Consider the following 18,748-nt stretch of genomic DNA (forward strand, 5'->3'; position numbering starts at 1 on the left):
GAGTTCATTACTAGGTGTAGGGATTAGGGGGGTTAGTAGAAAGTGAAGGACTATAGGGGAGAGAGTGAAAACAAACAGAAACATTGTTTATTTTGCCTGGGTATCCTGTTTCCTTCTGTTCCCTTCAGGTTCATTTCAGGATTAATTCAATGCCACACTTGTATGATCATACTTGGTGATACACACTGGCCAGACTACGTCATCAGACTTAGACTTCACAATATACAGGTGCTTCTCACAAAATTTGAATATCATCAAAAAGTTAATTTATTTCAGTTCTTCAATACAAAAAGTGAAACTCATATTATATAGAGTCATTACACACAGAGTGATCTATTCCAAGTGTTTATTTCTGTTAATGTTGATGATTATGGCTTACAGCCAATGAAAACACAAGTCATTATCTCAGTAAATTAGAATACTGTATAACAACAGCTTGAAAAAATGTTTTTAAAATCCAAAATGTTGTCCTACTGAAATGTCTGTTCAGTAAATGCCTCAATACTTGGTCGGGCTCCTTTTGCATCAATTACTGCATCAATGCGGCATGGAGGGATCAGCCTGTGGCATGGAGGCGATCAGCCTGTGGCTGCTGAGGGGTTATGGAAGCCCAGGTGGCTTTGATAGCAGCCTTCAGCTCATCTGCATTGTTGGGTCTGGGGTCTCTCATATTCCTCTTGACAATACCCCATAGATTCTCTATAATAGATTCTATATGGGGTTAAGGTCAGGCGAGTTTGCTGTCAATCAAGCACAGTGATACTGTTGTGTGTAAACCAGGTATTGGTACTTTTGGCCGTGTGGACAGGGGCCAAGTCCTGCTGGAGAATGACCTTTCCATCTCCATAAAGCTTGTCGGCAGAGGGAAGCATGAAGTGCTGTAAAATGTCCTGGTAGACGGCTGCGCTGACTTTGGTCTTGATAAAACACAGTGGACCTCCACCAGCAGATGACATGGCCCCCCAAACCATCACTGACTGTGGAGACTTCACACTAGACCTCCAGCAGCTTGGATTGTGGCCTCTCCACTCTTCCTCCAGACTCTGGGACCTTGATTTCCAAATGAAATGCAAAATTTACTTTCATCTGAAAACAACACCTTGGACCACTGAGAACAGTCCAGGTCTTCTTCTCCTTGGCCCAGGTAAGACGCTTCTGGCGTTGTCTATTGGTCATGAGGGGCCTGACACCAGGAATGCGACACTTGTAGCCCATGTCCTGGATACGTCTGTGTGGTGGCTCTTGAAGCAATGACTCCAGCAGCAGTCCACTCCTTGTGAATCTCCCAAAAATTTTTGAATGGCCTTTTCTTAACAATCCATTCAAGGCTGCGGTTATCCCGATTACTTGTGCACCTTTTTCTACCACACTTTTTCCTTCCACTCAACTTTCCATTATTATACTTGGATACAGCACTCTGTGAGCTGCCAGCTTCTTCAGCAATGACCTTTTGTGGCTTACCCTCCTTTTGGAGTGTGTCAATGACTGCCTTCTGGACATCTGTCAAGTCAGCAATGATTGTAGAGCATACTGAAACAGACTAAGGGACCTTTTTAAACACTTTGCAGGTGTTTTTTGTTAATTATTCTAATTTACTGAGATAATGACTTTTGTGTTTTCATTGGCTGTAAGCCATAATCATCAACATTAACAGAAATAAACACTTGAAATAGATCACTCTGTGTGTAATGACTCTATATAATAGATCCCTCTGTGTGTAATGACTCTATATAATAGATCACTCTGTGTGTAATGACTATATATAAGTTTCACTTTTTGTATTGAAGAACTGAAATAAATTAACTTTTTGATGATATTCTAATTTTGTGAGAAGCACCTGTATATGCTAGCAAATGCATCTTGTGATATTTGTTCCCATTTTTTGTGACAAATTCTTTAAAGCCATGTAAGCAGGTTAATGAATTTTGCACTAAATAAAAAATACCCTTTTATGCACTTTTTTTTTTTTTTAGAGAAAGTCACATGGAACAATCACCAGTATCATTTGCACACAAAAAATAAATAACTGTAGGCTGGACTGAAGCACACTTGTGAAAAAATGTTGTGACTTTTTAAAAAGTTGCAAACAATGATTTATCTGCAAACTGTATTATAAATAATAATAATAAAAAAAAGATGTTAATGGCAAATAGAGGTAAAAATACAGATGAATGAGTACATATAAACCTTTTATAATAGGGCAACTTAAAAGAAGAAATTTGCGCAGAACAAAAAACAGCCTCAAAAGATAGACAAAAAAAAGCACAAATGCAATAATGAATCCGGCACAAAGTTTAATAGTAAAAGGCACAGTAAACACTGACCAACCTCTATATACAGATATCAATAGTCATCATGTTACCGTGAACCGCTAATTTAGTTTAGACTTTTTTATTTTTTTTAAACCTTAAATTTGTAAATTTACACTAAAATTAAGTATTAGGACGGGCACATTATGTTTTGATGTTACGTTCAGAACCTCAGGTTTGTTGGGCAGCTATGGGGGCGGTTTGAGTTGGCGCAGGTGGTGGCTTATATTCCTTTTTGATGTTTTTTTTTTTTTTACTTTTTAGATATTTCAGTCCTATAATGTTGCATAAATAGTTATATATCTGGGGAATACACTTTATTTGGAAATATGTCATTATAACTGGGACACCCATAGGAGTCACCAGGGGGGAAACAGCCCTCTATGGTGATATCAGTCACTGGCAGCGCTATGTAGAAATGACAGAAGAGGTTAAAACTAATTTTGTCTTTTTTTTCAGGACTGCAGGAACATTAAAGCTGCAACGACAAAACTGAGGCCTCAGTGTCTGCGCAGCCTGCAGTCATGGTAGGTGGTTGTTAGGGGAATAACTTATGGGGATCCGGGCTATTGTCAAAATGTAGAAGAAAAAAATTATATCATTAATACACAGGTATATATATATTTTTTCCATCTAGTAGTATAAAGTGCATAGCATCAAAATTTGTTAGCCAAAATCAGGAGTAGAAACTACAGACAGAATACCACAGTGTGAATGAGGTCTGAATGTCATTATAAATGGTGTAGTGCTCCATCTAGTGGGGAAAGTGAGAAACAGCATACAGCAATCTTCTGGTGTCTAAAATTCAAAATACCAGAATGAAACCAAGGTCTACATGATGGCAGCTCAGGTAAGAGGTCCAGAGGTAAGAGGTCCAGAGGTAAGAGGTCCAGAGGTAAGAGGTCCAGAGGTAAGAGGTCCAGAGGTAAGAGGTCCAGAGGTAAGAGGTCCAGAGGTAAGAGGTCCAGAGGTAAGAGGTCCAGAGGTAAGAGGTCCAGAGGTAAGAGGTCCAGAGGTAAGAGGTCCAGAGGTAAGAGGTCCAGAGGTCCAGAGGTAAGAGGTCCAGAGGTAAGAGGTCCAGAGGTAAGAGGTCCAGAGGTAAGAGGTGCAGAGGTAAGAGGTGCAGAGGTAAGAGGTGCAGAGGTAAGAGGTCCAGAGGTAAGAGGTCCAGAGGTAAGAGGTCCAGAGGTAAGAGGTCCAGAGGTAAGGGTCCAGAGGTAAGAGGTCCAGAGGTAAGAGGTCCAGAGGTAAGAGTCAGCTCTGCAGTCTGCAGAAACGTAAATGCAACTAATAATACAGGATCAGTAATGTATTGTTTGTACTCAGTGACTGCACCAGCAGAATAGTGAGTGCAGCTCTGGAGTATAATACAGGATGTAACTCAGGATCAGTAATGTATTGTTTGTACTCAGTGACTGCACCAGCAGAATAGCGAGCGCAGCTCTGCAGTATAATACAGGATGTAACTCAGGAGCAGTAATGTAATGTATGTACACAGTGACTGCACCAGCAGAATAGTGAGTGCAGCTCTGGAGTATAATACAGGATGTAACTCAGGATCAGTAATGTAATGTATGTACACAGTGATTGCACCAGCAGACTAGTGAGTGCAGCTCTGGGGTATAATTCAGGATGTAACTCAGGATCAGTAATGTAATGTATGTACAGAGTGACTGCACCAGCAGAATAGTGAGTGCAGCTCTGGAGTATAATACAGGATGTAACTCCGGATCAGTAATGTAATGTATGTACACAGTGACTGCACCAGCAGAATAGTGAGTGCAGCTCTGGAGTATAATACAGGATGTCAGGATCAGTAATGTAATGTATGTACACAGTGACTGCACCAGCAGAATAGTGAGTGCAGCTCTGGAGTATAATACAGGAGGTAACTCAGGATCAGTAATGTAATGTATGTATACAGTGACTGCACCAGCAGAATAGTGAGTGCAGCTCTGGAGTATAATACAGGATGTAACTCAGGATCAGTAATGTAATGTATGTACACAGTGACTGCACCAGCAGAATAGTGAGTGCAGCTCTGGAGTATAATACAGGATGTAACTCAGGATCAGTAATGTAATGTATGTACACAGTGACTGCACCAGCAGAATAGTGAGTGCAGCTCTGCAGTATAATACAGGATGTAACTCAGGATCAGTAATGTAATGTATTTACACAGTGACTGCACCAGCAGAATAGTGAGTGCAGCTCTGGAGTATAATACAGGATGTAAACTCAGGATCAGTAAAAACTTTCTTGTTTCCATTCAGAGGCAGTAATCCTGTACACAACTGGTGTTCTTTGCGGAGAAACGGATACAATTGTGTCCAGCGTGGACAATATGATGGACTCCAGACTGATACGTTGTAGCAAATCATTAGATAACTGAGCAGCTGATCTGTTTACCTCACAGAGCATTGTCTTCACTGGATACAATTGTATCCAATTCCCCTCTTCTATTCCCCGGCCTCTCCTTTCTGTCAATCCCTTCACTGGCTCCTCATTACCCAGAGACTCCAGTTCAAGACCCTAACCCTGGCATACAAAGCCATCCACAACCTGTCTCCTCCATACATCTGTGACCTAGTCTCCCTGTACTTACCTGCATGCAGCCTCCGATCCTCACAAGATCTCCTTCTCTACTTCCCTCTTAAGTCGTCTTCCCACAATCGCATACAAGATTTCTCCCGTGCTTCCCCCCTACTCTGGAACTCTCTACCCCAACACATCAGACTCTCGCCTACCGTGGAAACCTACAAAAGGAACCTGAAGACCCACCTCTTCCGACAAGCCTACAACCTGCAGTAACCACCGCTCCACCATACCGCTGCACGACCAGCTCTATCCTCACCCATCCCCTGTAGACTGTGAGCCCTCGCGGGCAGGGTCCTCGCTCCACCATACCGCTGCACGACCAGCTCTACCCTCACCTACTGTATCCTCACCCATCCCTTGTAGACTGTGAGCCCTCGCGGGCAGGGTCCTCGCTCCTCCATATCGCTGCACGACCAGCTCTACCCTCACCTACTGTATCCTCACCCATCCCCTGTAGACTGTGAGCCCTCGCGGGCAGGGTCCTCGCTCCACCATACCGCTGCACGACCAGCTCTACCCTCACCTACTGTATCCTCACCCATCCCTTGTAGACTGTGAGCCCTCGCGGGCAGGGTCCTCGCTCCTCCTGTACCTGTCGCCGTCACATTTTGTTAAAGATCATTGTAATTGTTCTTGTATGTATACCCCTTTTTCACATGTAAAGTGCCATGGAATAAATGGTGCTAGAATAATAAATGATAATAATACTAATAATAATAATAGTATCCGCTTTTCAGCAAACAGCATGACGAGCTTTAACAATTATCTTATTCATTAACAACAAGCAGAGGACATGGAGATCGTGAAGCAGTGAAAGTCACAGAACGCTTTAACAATACAGGGATCCATCTACATTTAGGTAAAACCTGACTGGCAAAACCCCTTAATGTTTGTAGACTGCAGTTTATGGGACTGGGACTGCTCCATTCTTTGTACCACGCTCTACCATATGTTACAGTTATACAAATAAGGAGGACAATGATGATCTGTGCAGGAGATCAGGACGGAAGTGTAGGTGGCGACATGAATCTAGAACATTGTATGAGGATGCAATCTCTGGAGATCATGTATTATTACAGATGTTCCTCTTATTATTGGCAGCGACATCTTCTTCCCACAGTCTAAATGCAGAAGACACTACAAGGACAAAATGTTCAGTATTCACTCTGCAGGGGGCGACAATGAGCAAAGAAAAAAAGTCCTCAGCGCCGAGCCTCAGTTTTCCATCTCCTGGTCTGCTGCTTAATTAATTTTTAGAGATGGGGAAATGCCGACACCAACTGCGGGGTCCCCCCGGGTCACAGCAGATGCCTCTGTCTGCAGGAGCAGCGCTCATCTTCCAACCCGTCTTTTTAAAGTGAAACGCTCCCCAATAATGACAGTCTGCAAACACTGATATTCTTTGAAGTTTCATGAAAAATATGTTTGCTTATAATTTCATCATTGTTCAAAGTTTTTAGCAGAAGTTCTCAATAGTTTTTTGTCTTAATTTTGAGTTAATCTTGGGTTTTCTACTCCAGTCACATCCAGAGCTGCTTTCTATATGTTGTACTAATAATGCATGCTATGATTGGAGTAAATACATTTTTTTCAAGTTGTCACAGTTTTAGAGGCGACTGAAGTAGAAAATCAAAACTGACAATTCTGCAGGAAGTCACTGTAAGTCTATGGTCACACTTTCAGTATTTGGTCAGTATTTTACATCAGTATTTGTAAGCTAAGACCAGATGAGGAACACTTCTGCATTTTTCACCCACTCCTGGTTTTGGCTTACAAATACTTGAGTAAAATACTGACCAAATACTGATCGTGTGACCATAGCCTAGCAGTCCTAGAATACACCAGTACAATATAGGAAGCAGCTCTGGAGAACTAAACTAAACTTGGTTCAAACCCATTAATAAAAAAGCGTAAAAAGTTGCAAAAACACAATTATTAGGCTTTTGCGTTACGCTGCTGCCCCTCCATAGTGACCCATCACTTCTGCAGGGCATAGACGCAGCACAGCCCCTTGTTCCTACGCCCTTTATCTGGAGGGTCCAGATGTGACCCCGCCAAAGCTCAGAATTCATCCCATTATCTTCAAAAGAGAGAATAAAAAAAATTCTGTTTCATCTGAAGCCGAGAATAAACAAGCAGTAAATCTCATTTATGTGGTCTGTGAAGACTCGTGAATCCAGATGAAAGTCACGGTTATTACTGCGCAAAAATCCAAATTGGCCCCGAGTATCCTGAAGAAGAAGCAGCCGAGGAGGAGGAGACACCTGCAAATCTTTACACGCTCCATGAAGGACAAGTATCCACGGATGTTACACGGACTGTTACATTCGCATCCACTGCCAGTTCTCCGCATATGGTTCTGCTTAAACACAACGTTAGTGATCTACACTTCTCCCCTCAAAGGGAGATGAACTGGAAAAAAAAGTAAAACTGATGGCTGCCTGAAAAAAAAAAAAAAAAAACAGCGCCACAACTGTCCTCAGGTTAAGTGCGGTATTGCAAACTCAGTTATTACAATTTCATCAATGTGAATTGAACCAAGATGCCGTCGTGATTATAGCTTCTAGCAGCTTTTTAACCATTTTTTTTTTTTTAGTCTGAACGACTCCCAAGCTGGAAAGAATCACCGTCCACTCTCTGTAGCTCCTCTGAAAAGGTTACGCACGTGCGGATCGCGTATACACCGAGCTGATCGGGCAGATAGACCACACTTAGTCACCAGATCCGGGTAAAAAAATGCGATCAAATAACGAAAATCACAAACACCGAATAGATGGGGTTTTATCATTGTACAAAGCCACATTTGAGAAAAATGTTGCACTTCTTTTTTTTTTTTAACAGTCTGTCGGTATGTCACTATTCTAAAAAGTAGATGGGGGTTGGTCAACCTCCAGATTCAACATAATTTGTGTGAAAATCTGGTGTTTTTTTATAGCACCAACTAATAGCTAGTGAAGATGTCCCATGCAGGCCAAAAAATGCTCCAAATTAATGGTCACGTGTGCGGCGCGCCTTTTAATAAATCTGCTGTATCTTACACCAGCGGGATTAATTGGTTAAAACTGTCATAAAATACTTTATTTCTATAGACAACAAAAGGGAAAAACAAACTCACCCAGACATTGCCCCTCCAGGAGCCAGTATCCCTCCGTGCAGGAGCAGGTGTAGCCCCCCTCCGTGTTGATACACACCTGGGTGGGATTACAATGATGGGAGTCGCTCACACATTCATCAATATCTGAAAAAGAGAAATCAATCAGGACCGCAAAGAGAAAATATCCACATGCCGGGGGGGGCTGGTGACACAGGATGAGGGGGTCTTCCTAGTCCACTAGGTGAGACGATGCGTATCCCTTATATTAGATTAGACCGCTGCTATAACAGTGCCTTGAGCTACCGACAGGTGTGGCGCTATTTTGGGAAGAAATCAGCCATTTTTTTTTTTTAAAGTGCTGGACAATCCCTTTAAATAATAAGATAATTCGATTCACTTTCGTTAGATTTCTAGCATCATTCACAGCCGGAGCTGCATTCACAATTCTGCTAGAAAACAAAGCTGCGGTTTATCCAGCCGCCACCGGCAGTCATGTGATCTGCGGCCTGTCGCCACAGTCTTCTGAGCTCCCACAATGCCTTTCTGACGGTATGACCTGATAGCAGGACAGTTTAGATGTACCCACAATGCTCAGTTTCACCCCCCGGATCTCGCGCCGCGCAGTCGCCTCGCTCTGATCTGTTACCCAGATGTTAAAGCAAAATCAGTCAAAACAACTCATTACATGGCGTTTCCGGTAACTCGCCGCGTTCCTGCCAATCGATGTCGCAACAGCAAATTGCGATTCTTGTGCAACAAGTGAAAAATCAGATCTCAAACTCCGGCGTTCAACACATTCCAAAAATATCCTGGCTTTCTGCAGTCCCATGCGAATCCCGGAGAAAGGGAAGGGGCAGTTTCCAGGGAATAGATGCTTTCAAGGTGAAGTCATTCGCTTTCTTAATGACATTTTTAGCATCTTTCATGGTCTTAAGCGACCGCCATAATACAATCCTATGTGTGAAAATATACAGTCTGCAGCGGAGGTGTCTGGGAATGGGCCAAGGGCTGCATTGCTCGTCCCACTCTTTATTTTCCCTAGCTTTCTTTTCTGACCTCATGGTCAGCAGGGGGCAGCAGACAGAATCACGTTCCTTTACAATGGCTCGGCGGCTTTATTATGGCAGCACAGTCCCTATAATGACATTTACTCACTGCAAGCAAGTGTAGAAATAAAGATCCCCCAACCGGACCACAAATAAACCTATGCCCCTGAGGACTGCAGCATCCTCAGAAGGGGACTTAAGCCAGTATATCAAATGCAGTGCACAACCCTCCCAGAAAAGATCACAGGTAACAGTTGTACTATTCTAGCAGCGCACATAGACTACTTTGTGCACCAAACATTAATATTTCATATAACAGATGGTGTTATAGATCTTGGCTGCTCATTTATGGCACATGCAGTACCGCTTGTCACCACTGCAGACTGCAAATAATTTACATAGACATCAATGTAGTAGCGCCCCCTCTCACCCAGCATCTAGGCAACTATCTTTTCACTGCAGGTATGTGGGGGTGAAAGGTTTTTTGATGTGCAGGTGTAGAGCATATACAAATATTATAAATATATCATATAAAGTTTGCTTTTGGTCCAGTCATAGCTGGAGATATTTTTTTTTTTCTACGCTGAAAGGACTGGAAGGAGAAACGGCGCCTGCTGCAGCCAAAACAAGCAGCCGTGTGTCAGTCTTAATGAGCGCTGAACTCTCCAAGAGCTGAGAGTAATTTGGGAAACTCTAGAGACACCTGGAGAGCGCCCAGCCCCAGTAAGTCATCGTCTGTCTGCCTTTTCTCCGCTGGCTTGAGCCAGATCTGATAATACGGGGAATGAGGATTTGGGGAAATGTGGAAGAATCTGACAACCCTAAAAACTGGGTCAAACCCTAAAAATGTCAGGGGGCTAAGACTACAAGGAAAACATTTGTCACAGCATCTGGAGAGGCTCAACAAAGCAGGGGTAGTGATCATTAGACAGAAAAAGGTTTAACACAGCAGTGGTGGGGCTCATCAGACAAGAGGAGGTTTAACACAGCAGGGGTGGTGCTCATCAGACAAGAGGAGATTTAGCACAGCGGGGGTGGTGCACATCAGACAAGAAGAGGTTTAGCACAGCGGGGGTGGTGCACATCAGACAAGAGGAGGTTTAACACAGCTGGGGTGGTGCATATCAGACAAGAAGAGGTTTAACAGCGGGGGTGGTGCACATCAGACAAGAGGAGGTTTTACACAGCAGGGGTGGTGCTCATCAGACAAGAGGAGGTTTAACACAGCAGGGGTGGGGCTCATCAGACACAAGATAAGGTTTAACACAGCGGGGTGGTGCTCATCAGACAAGAGGATATTTAGCACAGCAGGGGTGGGGCTGATCAGACAAGAAGAGGTTTAACACAGCAGGGGTGGTGCTCATCAGACAAGAGGAGGTTTAACACAGCAGGGGTGGTGCTCATCAGACAAGAGGAGGTTTAACACAGCAGGGGTGGTGCTCATCAGACAAGAGGAGGTTTAACACAGCAGGGGTGGTGCTCATCAGACAAGAAGAGGTTTAACAGCGAGGGTGGTGCACATCAGACAAGAGGAGGTTTAACACAGCTGGGGTGGAGCTCATCAGACAAGAGGAGGTTTAACACAGCAGGGGTGGGACTTACATGGAAGAATAGTAGTTTAACACCACACAAGCAGGACTCATCACAGATAAAAAGCGTCTAACACACAACAGGGGTGGAACAGACAGAAAGAGGTTTAGCGCAGCGGGAGGGGGTCATGTCCAGGAAAAAAAGTAACTCACCACAGCGATGGTGGGGCTTAGGACATAAAAGAGATGAGAAGATATTTAATTCAGCAGGGGCTGGATTTAACACAGATGGAAAAGAACAAACAAAGCAGGGGTGGGGGTTGTCACAGATAGGAAGAGGTTTAACACAAAAGGGGCAGAAGAATTAATATTTTCAATTTGCCATCTGAGGCTTCACTATCCCGGACACTGAACAGTCCCTCGATATTAGTCACTTACCCACACACTGACTGTTCTCATCCATCTGGTACCCAAAGCGACAGATGAGTGGTCTCAGTGGCGAGGGGAAGTTGGGCGCTGTAAGAGGTGGAGCCAGGGGAGAGGCCGCAGCAGGGAGATAGGGGTTTCGGAAGGGTGATCTGTATAAGGTGTTGGTCCTGGGGATACAGAGGTAGCCTCCGTTTTGATTCACACACACCATATCACCGCGGCAGGCGTCCGGGATGGTCCGACATTCATCTATGTCTAAAGACAGAACTGAAGTCATTGCAAAGACCGGATTAAAGGGTAAAGACATCTTCTCCTTATATCCAGGGAGGTACATAAAGAAGTGGCCCCTGCAGCCCCTACCAGGACCAGCAAGTATTGCCTCTTGTTACTCTCCTCCACCAGCTATTGGGAGGTGATCGAGAACAAGGAGGACATAGACAGTCTCATCCCTATCTCTCGGGACACATAGGTCTGCATAAGAGCTGTAAACACAAAATGCTACGATTGGAATCAAAACCTTTTTGTAAGGGGATTTATTTTTTAGTTTATGTGCATTGGCACAATGTAGCAATGTGGATTTCTAAACAGATGAGATACAATGAAGTATGAAGACAGACGGTATGTAAATGTTTTTGTATTAGATTCATGAAGCAGGAGGATCCGGGTCAGAGCAATTATTGAAGTATAGAAGGGATATCCAAAAATTCAACAAGCACAATGATTTCTGGGGCAGAAGGGTTAATATGAGGGTTGCTCATGTGACGCTGACCCCCTGGCCTGCGGCCGTTACCTGTCCCAGCACCACTTACCTAAACACTCGCCGCTCACTCTGTCCACCTCAAAGCCATTGGTGCACTGCTGCTGAGGGAAAGATACAGAGCAACATGAAACTTGTCTCCTTCCCACTACCTCCCCCTGCTGGTGCGGAAATATATGCCCCCACATCGCTCACAATGAAAATATATCTGACTAATGTAGAAAAAAACAGGATATCCCGCATACGCTCCAACAAAATGACAGTCTGCAGACGCAGCTTTGGATGTGACTAGACCATACACCTCTGCAGACAATACACCATTATATATGTGGATTCAGCCCAGGCATTTCATCCTTCAGGTCACATTCGTCTCCCTTCGCCTCGCCACACAATGTTATATTTAGTATTTTGATATAAACATTTTAGGTTCTTTTAATTAGAAACCATAGGAAACTATGTAATTTTTGGTGACAAATAGTGCAGCGTTACGGTGTCAGATTGCCTTTAAAGGAACCTGGCGCGCAGCCGGCCAATGAGGTCCCACGCTGAGCCAGCTGCGCTCGTTGGCCGCAGAACACAGCGGTTTGGGAATTGACATTGGATACACGTTTCTGGGATTATCTCAAAACCAAAACCTGCATTTTCCAACTCTAAAAAAGAAAAAAAAAAGAAGAGAGAAGTGAAGCTGGACTGAAAACTACAGAGGAGCGCTGCTCTGGAGCCCCCAGAGAGAGAGAAGGGAAAATACATGCCACCATCACTACTGAATAGGAAAGGACAATGAAAACTGGTATGGAAAAGACCTTTGTATATTACCGGGAAGCTGAACCGTACGGACCAGAGTACGAGGACTGATTGTCAAAGCTGTAAGAGCGGTCACACTGTGGAGGTCTCTACTGTAAGAGCGGTCACACTGTGGAGCCCTCCCCTGTAAGAGCGGTCACACTGTGGAGCCCTCCCCTGTAAGAGCGGTCACACTGTGGAGCCCTCCCCTATAAGAGCGGTCACACTGTGGAGCACTTTCCTGTAAGAGCGGTCACACTGTGGAGCACTTTCCTGTAAGAGCTGTCACACTGTGGAGCACTCTCCTGTAAGAGCGATCACACTGTGGAGCACTCTCCTGTAAGAGCGGTCACACTGTGGAGCCCTCCCCTGTAAGAGCGATCACACTGTGGAGCCCTCCCCTGTAAGAGCGGTCACACTGTGGAGCCCTCCCCTGTAAGAGCGGTCACACTGTGGAGGCCTCCCCTGTAAGAGCGGTCACACTGTGGAGGCCTCCCCTGTAAGAGCGGTCACACTGTGGAGCCCTCCCCTGTAAGAGCGGTCACACTGTGGAGCACTCTCCTGTAAGAGGGGTCACACTGTGGAGCACTCCCCTGTAAGAGCGGTCACATTGTGGAGGCCTCCCCTGTAAGAGCGGTCACATTGTGGAGGCCTCCCCTGTAAGAGAGGTCACACTGTGGAGCCCTCCCCTGTAAGAGCGGTCACACTGTGGAGCCCTCCCCTGTAAGAGCAGTCACACTGTGGAGCCCTCCCCTGTAAGAGCGGTCACACTGTGGAGCACTTTCCTGTAAGAGCGGTCACACTGTGGAGCCCTCCCCTGTTAGAGCGGTCACACTGTGGAGCCCTCCCCTGTAAGAGCGGTCACACTGTGGAGCCCTCCCCTGTAAGAGCGGTCACACTGTGGAGGCCTCCCCTGTAAGAGCGGTCACACTGTGGAGCCCTCCCCTGTAAGAGCGGTCACACTGTGGAGCCCTCCCCTGTAAGAGCGGTCACACTGTGGAGCCCTCCCCTGTAAGAGCGGTCACACTGTGGAGGCCTCCCCTGTAAGAGCGGTCACACTGTGGAGGCCTCCCCTGTAAGAGCGGTCACACTGTGGAGGCCTCCCCTGTAAGAGCGGTCACACTGTGGAGCCCTCCCCTGTAAGAGCGGTCACACTGTGGAGGCCTCCCCTGTAAGAGCGGTCACACTGTGGAGCACTCTCCTGTAAGAGCGATCACACTGTGGAGCACTCTCCTGTAAGAGCGGTCACACTGTGGAGCCCTCCCCTGTAAGAGCGATCACACTGTGGAGCCCTCCCCTGTAAGAGCGGTCACACTGTGGAGCCCTCCCCTGTAAGAGCGGTCACACTGTGGAGGCCTCCCCTGTAAGAGCGGTCACACTGTGGAGGCCTCCCCTGTAAGAGCGGTCACACTGTGGAGCCCTCCCCTGTAAGAGCGGTCACACTGTGGAGCACTCTCCTGTAAGAGGGGTCACACTGTGGAGCACTCCCCTGTAAGAGCGGTCACATTGTGGAGGCCTCCCCTGTAAGAGCGGTCACATTGTGGAGGCCTCCCCTGTAAGAGAGGTCACACTGTGGAGCCCTCCCCTGTAAGAGCGGTCACACTGTGGAGCCCTCCCCTGTAAGAGCAGTCACACTGTGGAGCCCTCCCCTGTAAGAGCGGTCACACTGTGGAGCACTTTCCTGTAAGAGCGGTCACACTGTGGAGCCCTCCCCTGTTAGAGCGGTCACACTGTGGAGCCCTCCCCTGTAAGAGCGGTCACACTGTGGAGCCCTCCCCTGTAAGAGCGGTCACACTGTGGAGGCCTCCCCTGTAAGAGCGGTCACACTGTGGAGCCCTCCCCTGTAAGAGCGGTCACACTGTGGAGCCCTCCCCTGTAAGAGCGGTCACACTGTGGAGCCCTCCCCTGTAAGAGCGGTCACACTGTGGAGCCCTCCCCTGTAAGAGCGGTCACACTGTGGAGCCCTCCCCTGTAAGAGCGGTCACACTGTGGAGCACTCTCCTGTAAGAGCGGTCACACTGTGGAGCACTCCCCTGTAAGAGCGGTCACATTGTGGAGGCCTCCCCTGTAAGAGCGGTCACATTGTGGAGGCCTCCCCTGTAAGAGAGATCACACTGTGGAGCCCTCCCCTGTAAGAGCGGTCACACTGTGGAGCCCTCCCTTGTAAGAGCAGTCACACTGTGGAGCCCTCCCCTGTAAGAGCGGTCACACTGTGGAGCACTTTCCTGTAAGAGCGGTCACACTGTGGAGCCCTCCCCTGTTAGAGCGGTCACACTGTGGAGCCCTCCCCTGTAAGAGCAGTCACACTGTGGAGCACTTTCCTGGAAGAGCGGTCACACTGTGGAGCACTTTCCTGGAAGAGCGGTCACACTGTGGAGCACTTTCCTGGAAGAGCGGTCACACTGTGGAGCACTTTCCTGGAAGAGCGGTCACACTGTGGAGCACTTTCCTGGAAGAGCGGTCACACTGTGGAGCACTTTCCTGTAAGAGCGGTCACACTGTGGAGCACTCTCCTGTAAGAGCGGTCACACTGTGGAGGCCTCCCCTGTAAGAGCGGTCACACTGTGGAGGCCTCCCCTGTAAGAGCGGTCACACTGTGGAGGCCTCCCCTGTAAGAGCGGTCACACTGTGGAGGCCTCCCCTGTAAGAGCGGTCACACTGTGGAGGCCTCCCCTGTAAGAGCGGTCACACTGTGGAGGCCTCCCCTGTAAGAGCGGTCACACTGTGGAGGCCTCCCCTGTAAGAGCGGTCACACTGTGGAGGCCTCCCCTGTAAGAGCGGTCACACTGTGGAGCCCTCCCCTGTAAGAGCGGTCACACTGTGGAGCCCTCCCCTGTAAGAGCGGTCACACTGTGGAGGCCTCCCATGTAAGAGCGGTCACACTGTGGAGGCCTCCCCTGTAAGAGCGGTCACACTGTGGAGCCCTCCCCTGTAAGAGCGGTCACACTGTGGAGCCCTCCCCTGTAAGAGCGGTCACACTGTGGAGGCCTCCCATGTAAGAGCGGTCACACTGTGGAGGCCTCCCCTGTAAGAGCGGTCACACTGTGGAGGCCTCCCCTGTAAGAGCGGTCACACTGTGGAGGCCTCCCCTGTAAGAGCGGTCACACTGTGGAGGCCTCCCCTGTAAGAGCGGTCACACTGTGGAGCCCTCCCCTGTAAGAGCGGTCACACTGTGGAGCCCTCCCCTGTAAGAGCGGTCACACTGTGGAGGCCTCCCCAGTAAGAGCGGTCACACTGTGGAGCCCTCCCCTGTAAGAGCGGTCACACTGTGGAGCCCTCCCCTGTAAGAGCGGTCACACTGTGGAGCCCTCCCCTGTAAGAGCGGTCACACTGTGGAGGCCTCCCCAGTAAGAGCGGTCACACTGTGGAGCCCTCCCCTGTAGGAGCGGTCACACTGTGGAGCCTTCCCCTGTAAGAGCGGACACACTGTGGAGCCCTCCCCTGTAAGAGTGGTCACACTGTGGAGCCCTCCCCTGTAAGAGCGGTCACACTGTGGAGCCCTCCCCTGTAAGAGCGGTCACACTGTGGAGCCCTCCCCTGTAAGAGCGGTCACACTGTGGAGGCCTCCCCTGTAAGAGCGGTCACACTGTGGAGGCCTCCCATGTAAGAGCGGTCACACTGTGGAGCCCTACCTTGTAAGAGCGGTCACACTGTGGAGCCCTCCCCTGTAAGAGCGGTCACACTGTGGAGCCCTCCCCTGTAAGAGCGGTCACACTGTGGAGCCCTCCCCTGTAAGAGCGGTCACACTGTGGAGCCCTCCCCTGTAAGAGCGGTCACACTGTGGAGCCCTCCCCTGTAAGAGCGGTCACACTGTGGAGCCCTCCCCTGTAAGAGCGGTCACACTGTGGAGCACTTTCCTGTAAGAGCGGTCACACTGTGGAGCACTTTCCTGTAAGAGAGGTCACACTGTGGAGCACTTTCCTGTAAGAGAGGTCACACTGTGGAGCACTCTCCTGTAAGAGCGGTCACACTGTGGAGCCGCCCCTGTAAGAGCGGTCACACTGTGGAGCCCTCCCCTGTAAGAGCGGTCACACTGTGGAGCCCTCCCCTGTAAGAGCGGTCACACTGTGGAGCCCTCCCCTGTAAGAGCGGTCACACTGTGGAGCACTTTCCTGTAAGAGCGGTCACACTGTAGAGCACTTTCCTGTAAGAGCGGTCACACTGTGGAGCACTCTCCTGTAAGAGCAGTCACACTGTGGAGCACTCTCCTGTAAGAGCGGTCACACTGTGGAGCCCTCCCCTGTAAGAGCGGTCACACTGTGACACCCTCCCCTGTAAGAGCGGTCACACTGTGGAGCCCTCCCCTGTAAGAGCGGTCACACTGTGGAGGCCTCCCCTGTAAGAGCGGTCACACTGTGGAGGCCTCCCCTGTAAGAGCGGTCACACTGTGGAGGCCTCCCCTGTAAGAGCGGTCACACTGTGGAGGCCTCCCCTGTAAGAGCGGTCACACTGTGGAGGCCTCCCATGTAAGAGCGGTCACACTGTGGAGGCCTCCCCTGTAAGAGCGGTCACACTGTGGAGCCCTCCCCTGTTAGAGCGGTCACACTGTGGAGCCCTCCCCTGTTAGAGCGGTCACACTGTGGAGCCCTCCCCTGTAAGAGCGGTCACACTGTGGAGCACTTTCCTGTAAGAGCGGTCACACTGTGGAGCACTTTCCTGTAAGAGCGGTCACACTGTGGAGCATTTTCCTGTAAGAGCGGTCACACTGTGGAGCACTTTCCTGGAAGAGCGGTCACACTGTGGAGCACTTTCCTGGAAGAGCGGTCACACTGTGGAGCACTTTCCTGTAAGAGCGGTCACACTGTGGAGCACTTTCCTGTAAGAGCGGTCACACTGTGGAGCACTTTCCTGTAAGAGCGGTCACACTGTGGGGCACTTTCCTGTAAGAGCGGTCACACTGTGGAGCACTTTCCTGTAAGAGCGGTTACACTGTGGAGCACTTTCCTGGAAGAGCGGTCACACTGTGGAGCACTTTCCTGGAAGAGCGGTCACACTGTGGAGCACTTTCCTGGAAGAGCGGTCACACTGTGGAGCACTTTCCTGGAAGAGCGGTCACACTGTGGAGCACTTTCCTGGAAGAGCGGTCACACTGTGGAGCACTTTCCTGGAAGAGCGGTCACACTGTGGAGCACTTTCCTGTAAGAGCGGTCACACTGTGGAGCCATCCCCTTTAAGAGCGGTCACACTGTGGAGGCCTCCCATGTAAGAGCGGTCACACTGTGGAGGCCTCCCCTGTAAGAGCGGTCACACTGTGGAGGCCTCCCCTGTAAGAGCGGTCACACTGTGGAGGCCTCCCCTGTAAGAGCGGTCACACTGTGGAGGCCTCCCCTGTAAGAGCGGTCACACTGTGGAGGCTTCCCCTGTAAGAGCGGTCACACTGTGGAGGCCTCCCCTGTAAGAGCGGTCACACTGTGGAGGCCTCCCCTGTAAGAGCGGTCACACTGTGGAGGCCTCCCCTGTAAGAGCGGTCACACTGTGGAGGCCTCCCCTGTAAGAGCGATCACACTGTGGAGGCCTCCCCTGTAAGAGCGGTCACACTGTGGAGCCCTCCCCTGTAAGAGCGGTCACACTGTGGAGGCCTCCCCTGTAAGAGCGGTCACACTGTGGAGGCCTCCCCTGTAAGAGCGGTCACACTGTGGAGGCCTCCCCTGTAAGAGCGGTCACACTGTGGAGGCCTCCCCTGTAAGAGCGGTCACACTGTGGAGGCCTCCCCTGTAAGAGCGGTCACACTGTGGAGGCCTCCCCTGTAAGAGCGGTCACACTGTGGAGGCCTCCCCTGTAAGAGCGGTCACACTGTGGAGGCCTCCCCTGTAAGAGCGGTCACACTGTGGAGGCCTCCCCTGTAAGAGCGGTCACACTGTGGAGGCCTCCCCTGTAAGAGCGGTCACACTGTGGAGGCCTCCCCTGTAAGAGCGGTCACACTGTGGAGCACTTTCCTGTAAGAGCGGTCACACTGTGGAGCACTTTCCTGTAAGAGCGGTCACACTGTGGAGCACTCTCCTGTAAGAGCGGTCACACTGTGGAGCCCTCCCCTGTAAGAGCGGTCACACTGTGGAGCCCTCCCCTGTAAGAGCGGTCACACTGTGGAGGCCTCCCCTGTAAGAGCGGTCACACTGTGGAGCCCTCCCCTGTAAGAGCGGTCACACTGTGGAGCACTTTCCTGTAAGAGCGGTCACACTGTGGAGCACTTTCCTGTAAGAGCG

At 49.0% G+C, this 18,748-nt stretch overlaps 1 protein-coding gene across 4 annotated transcripts in view; it reads right to left on the minus strand.

The window, feature by feature from the left end:
- FBLN5 (fibulin 5) overlaps positions 1 to 18,748 on the minus strand; it is a 159,933-nt gene that overhangs the window by 8,701 nt on the left and 132,484 nt on the right. For 3 of the 4 annotated variants that reach the window (XM_073638259.1, XM_073638260.1, XM_073638257.1), the window contains 3 exons: positions 11,815 to 11,866; positions 11,015 to 11,260; positions 8,023 to 8,145 (listed from right to left, as the gene is read on the minus strand). In XM_073638259.1, coding sequence (XP_073494360.1) covers positions 8,023 to 8,145; positions 11,015 to 11,260; positions 11,815 to 11,866 — 421 coding nt within the window. The remainder of the gene's footprint in view (positions 1 to 8,022; positions 8,146 to 11,014; positions 11,261 to 11,814; positions 11,867 to 18,748) is intronic. The other variant, XM_073638261.1, reaches the window with a different exon arrangement.

Source organism: Phyllobates terribilis, unplaced genomic scaffold, assembly GCF_046119375.1.
Source record: "Phyllobates terribilis strain yellow unplaced genomic scaffold, ASM4611937v1 Scaffold_7__3_contigs__length_470593459, whole genome shotgun sequence".
NCBI lineage: Eukaryota > Metazoa > Chordata > Amphibia > Anura > Dendrobatidae > Phyllobates > Phyllobates terribilis.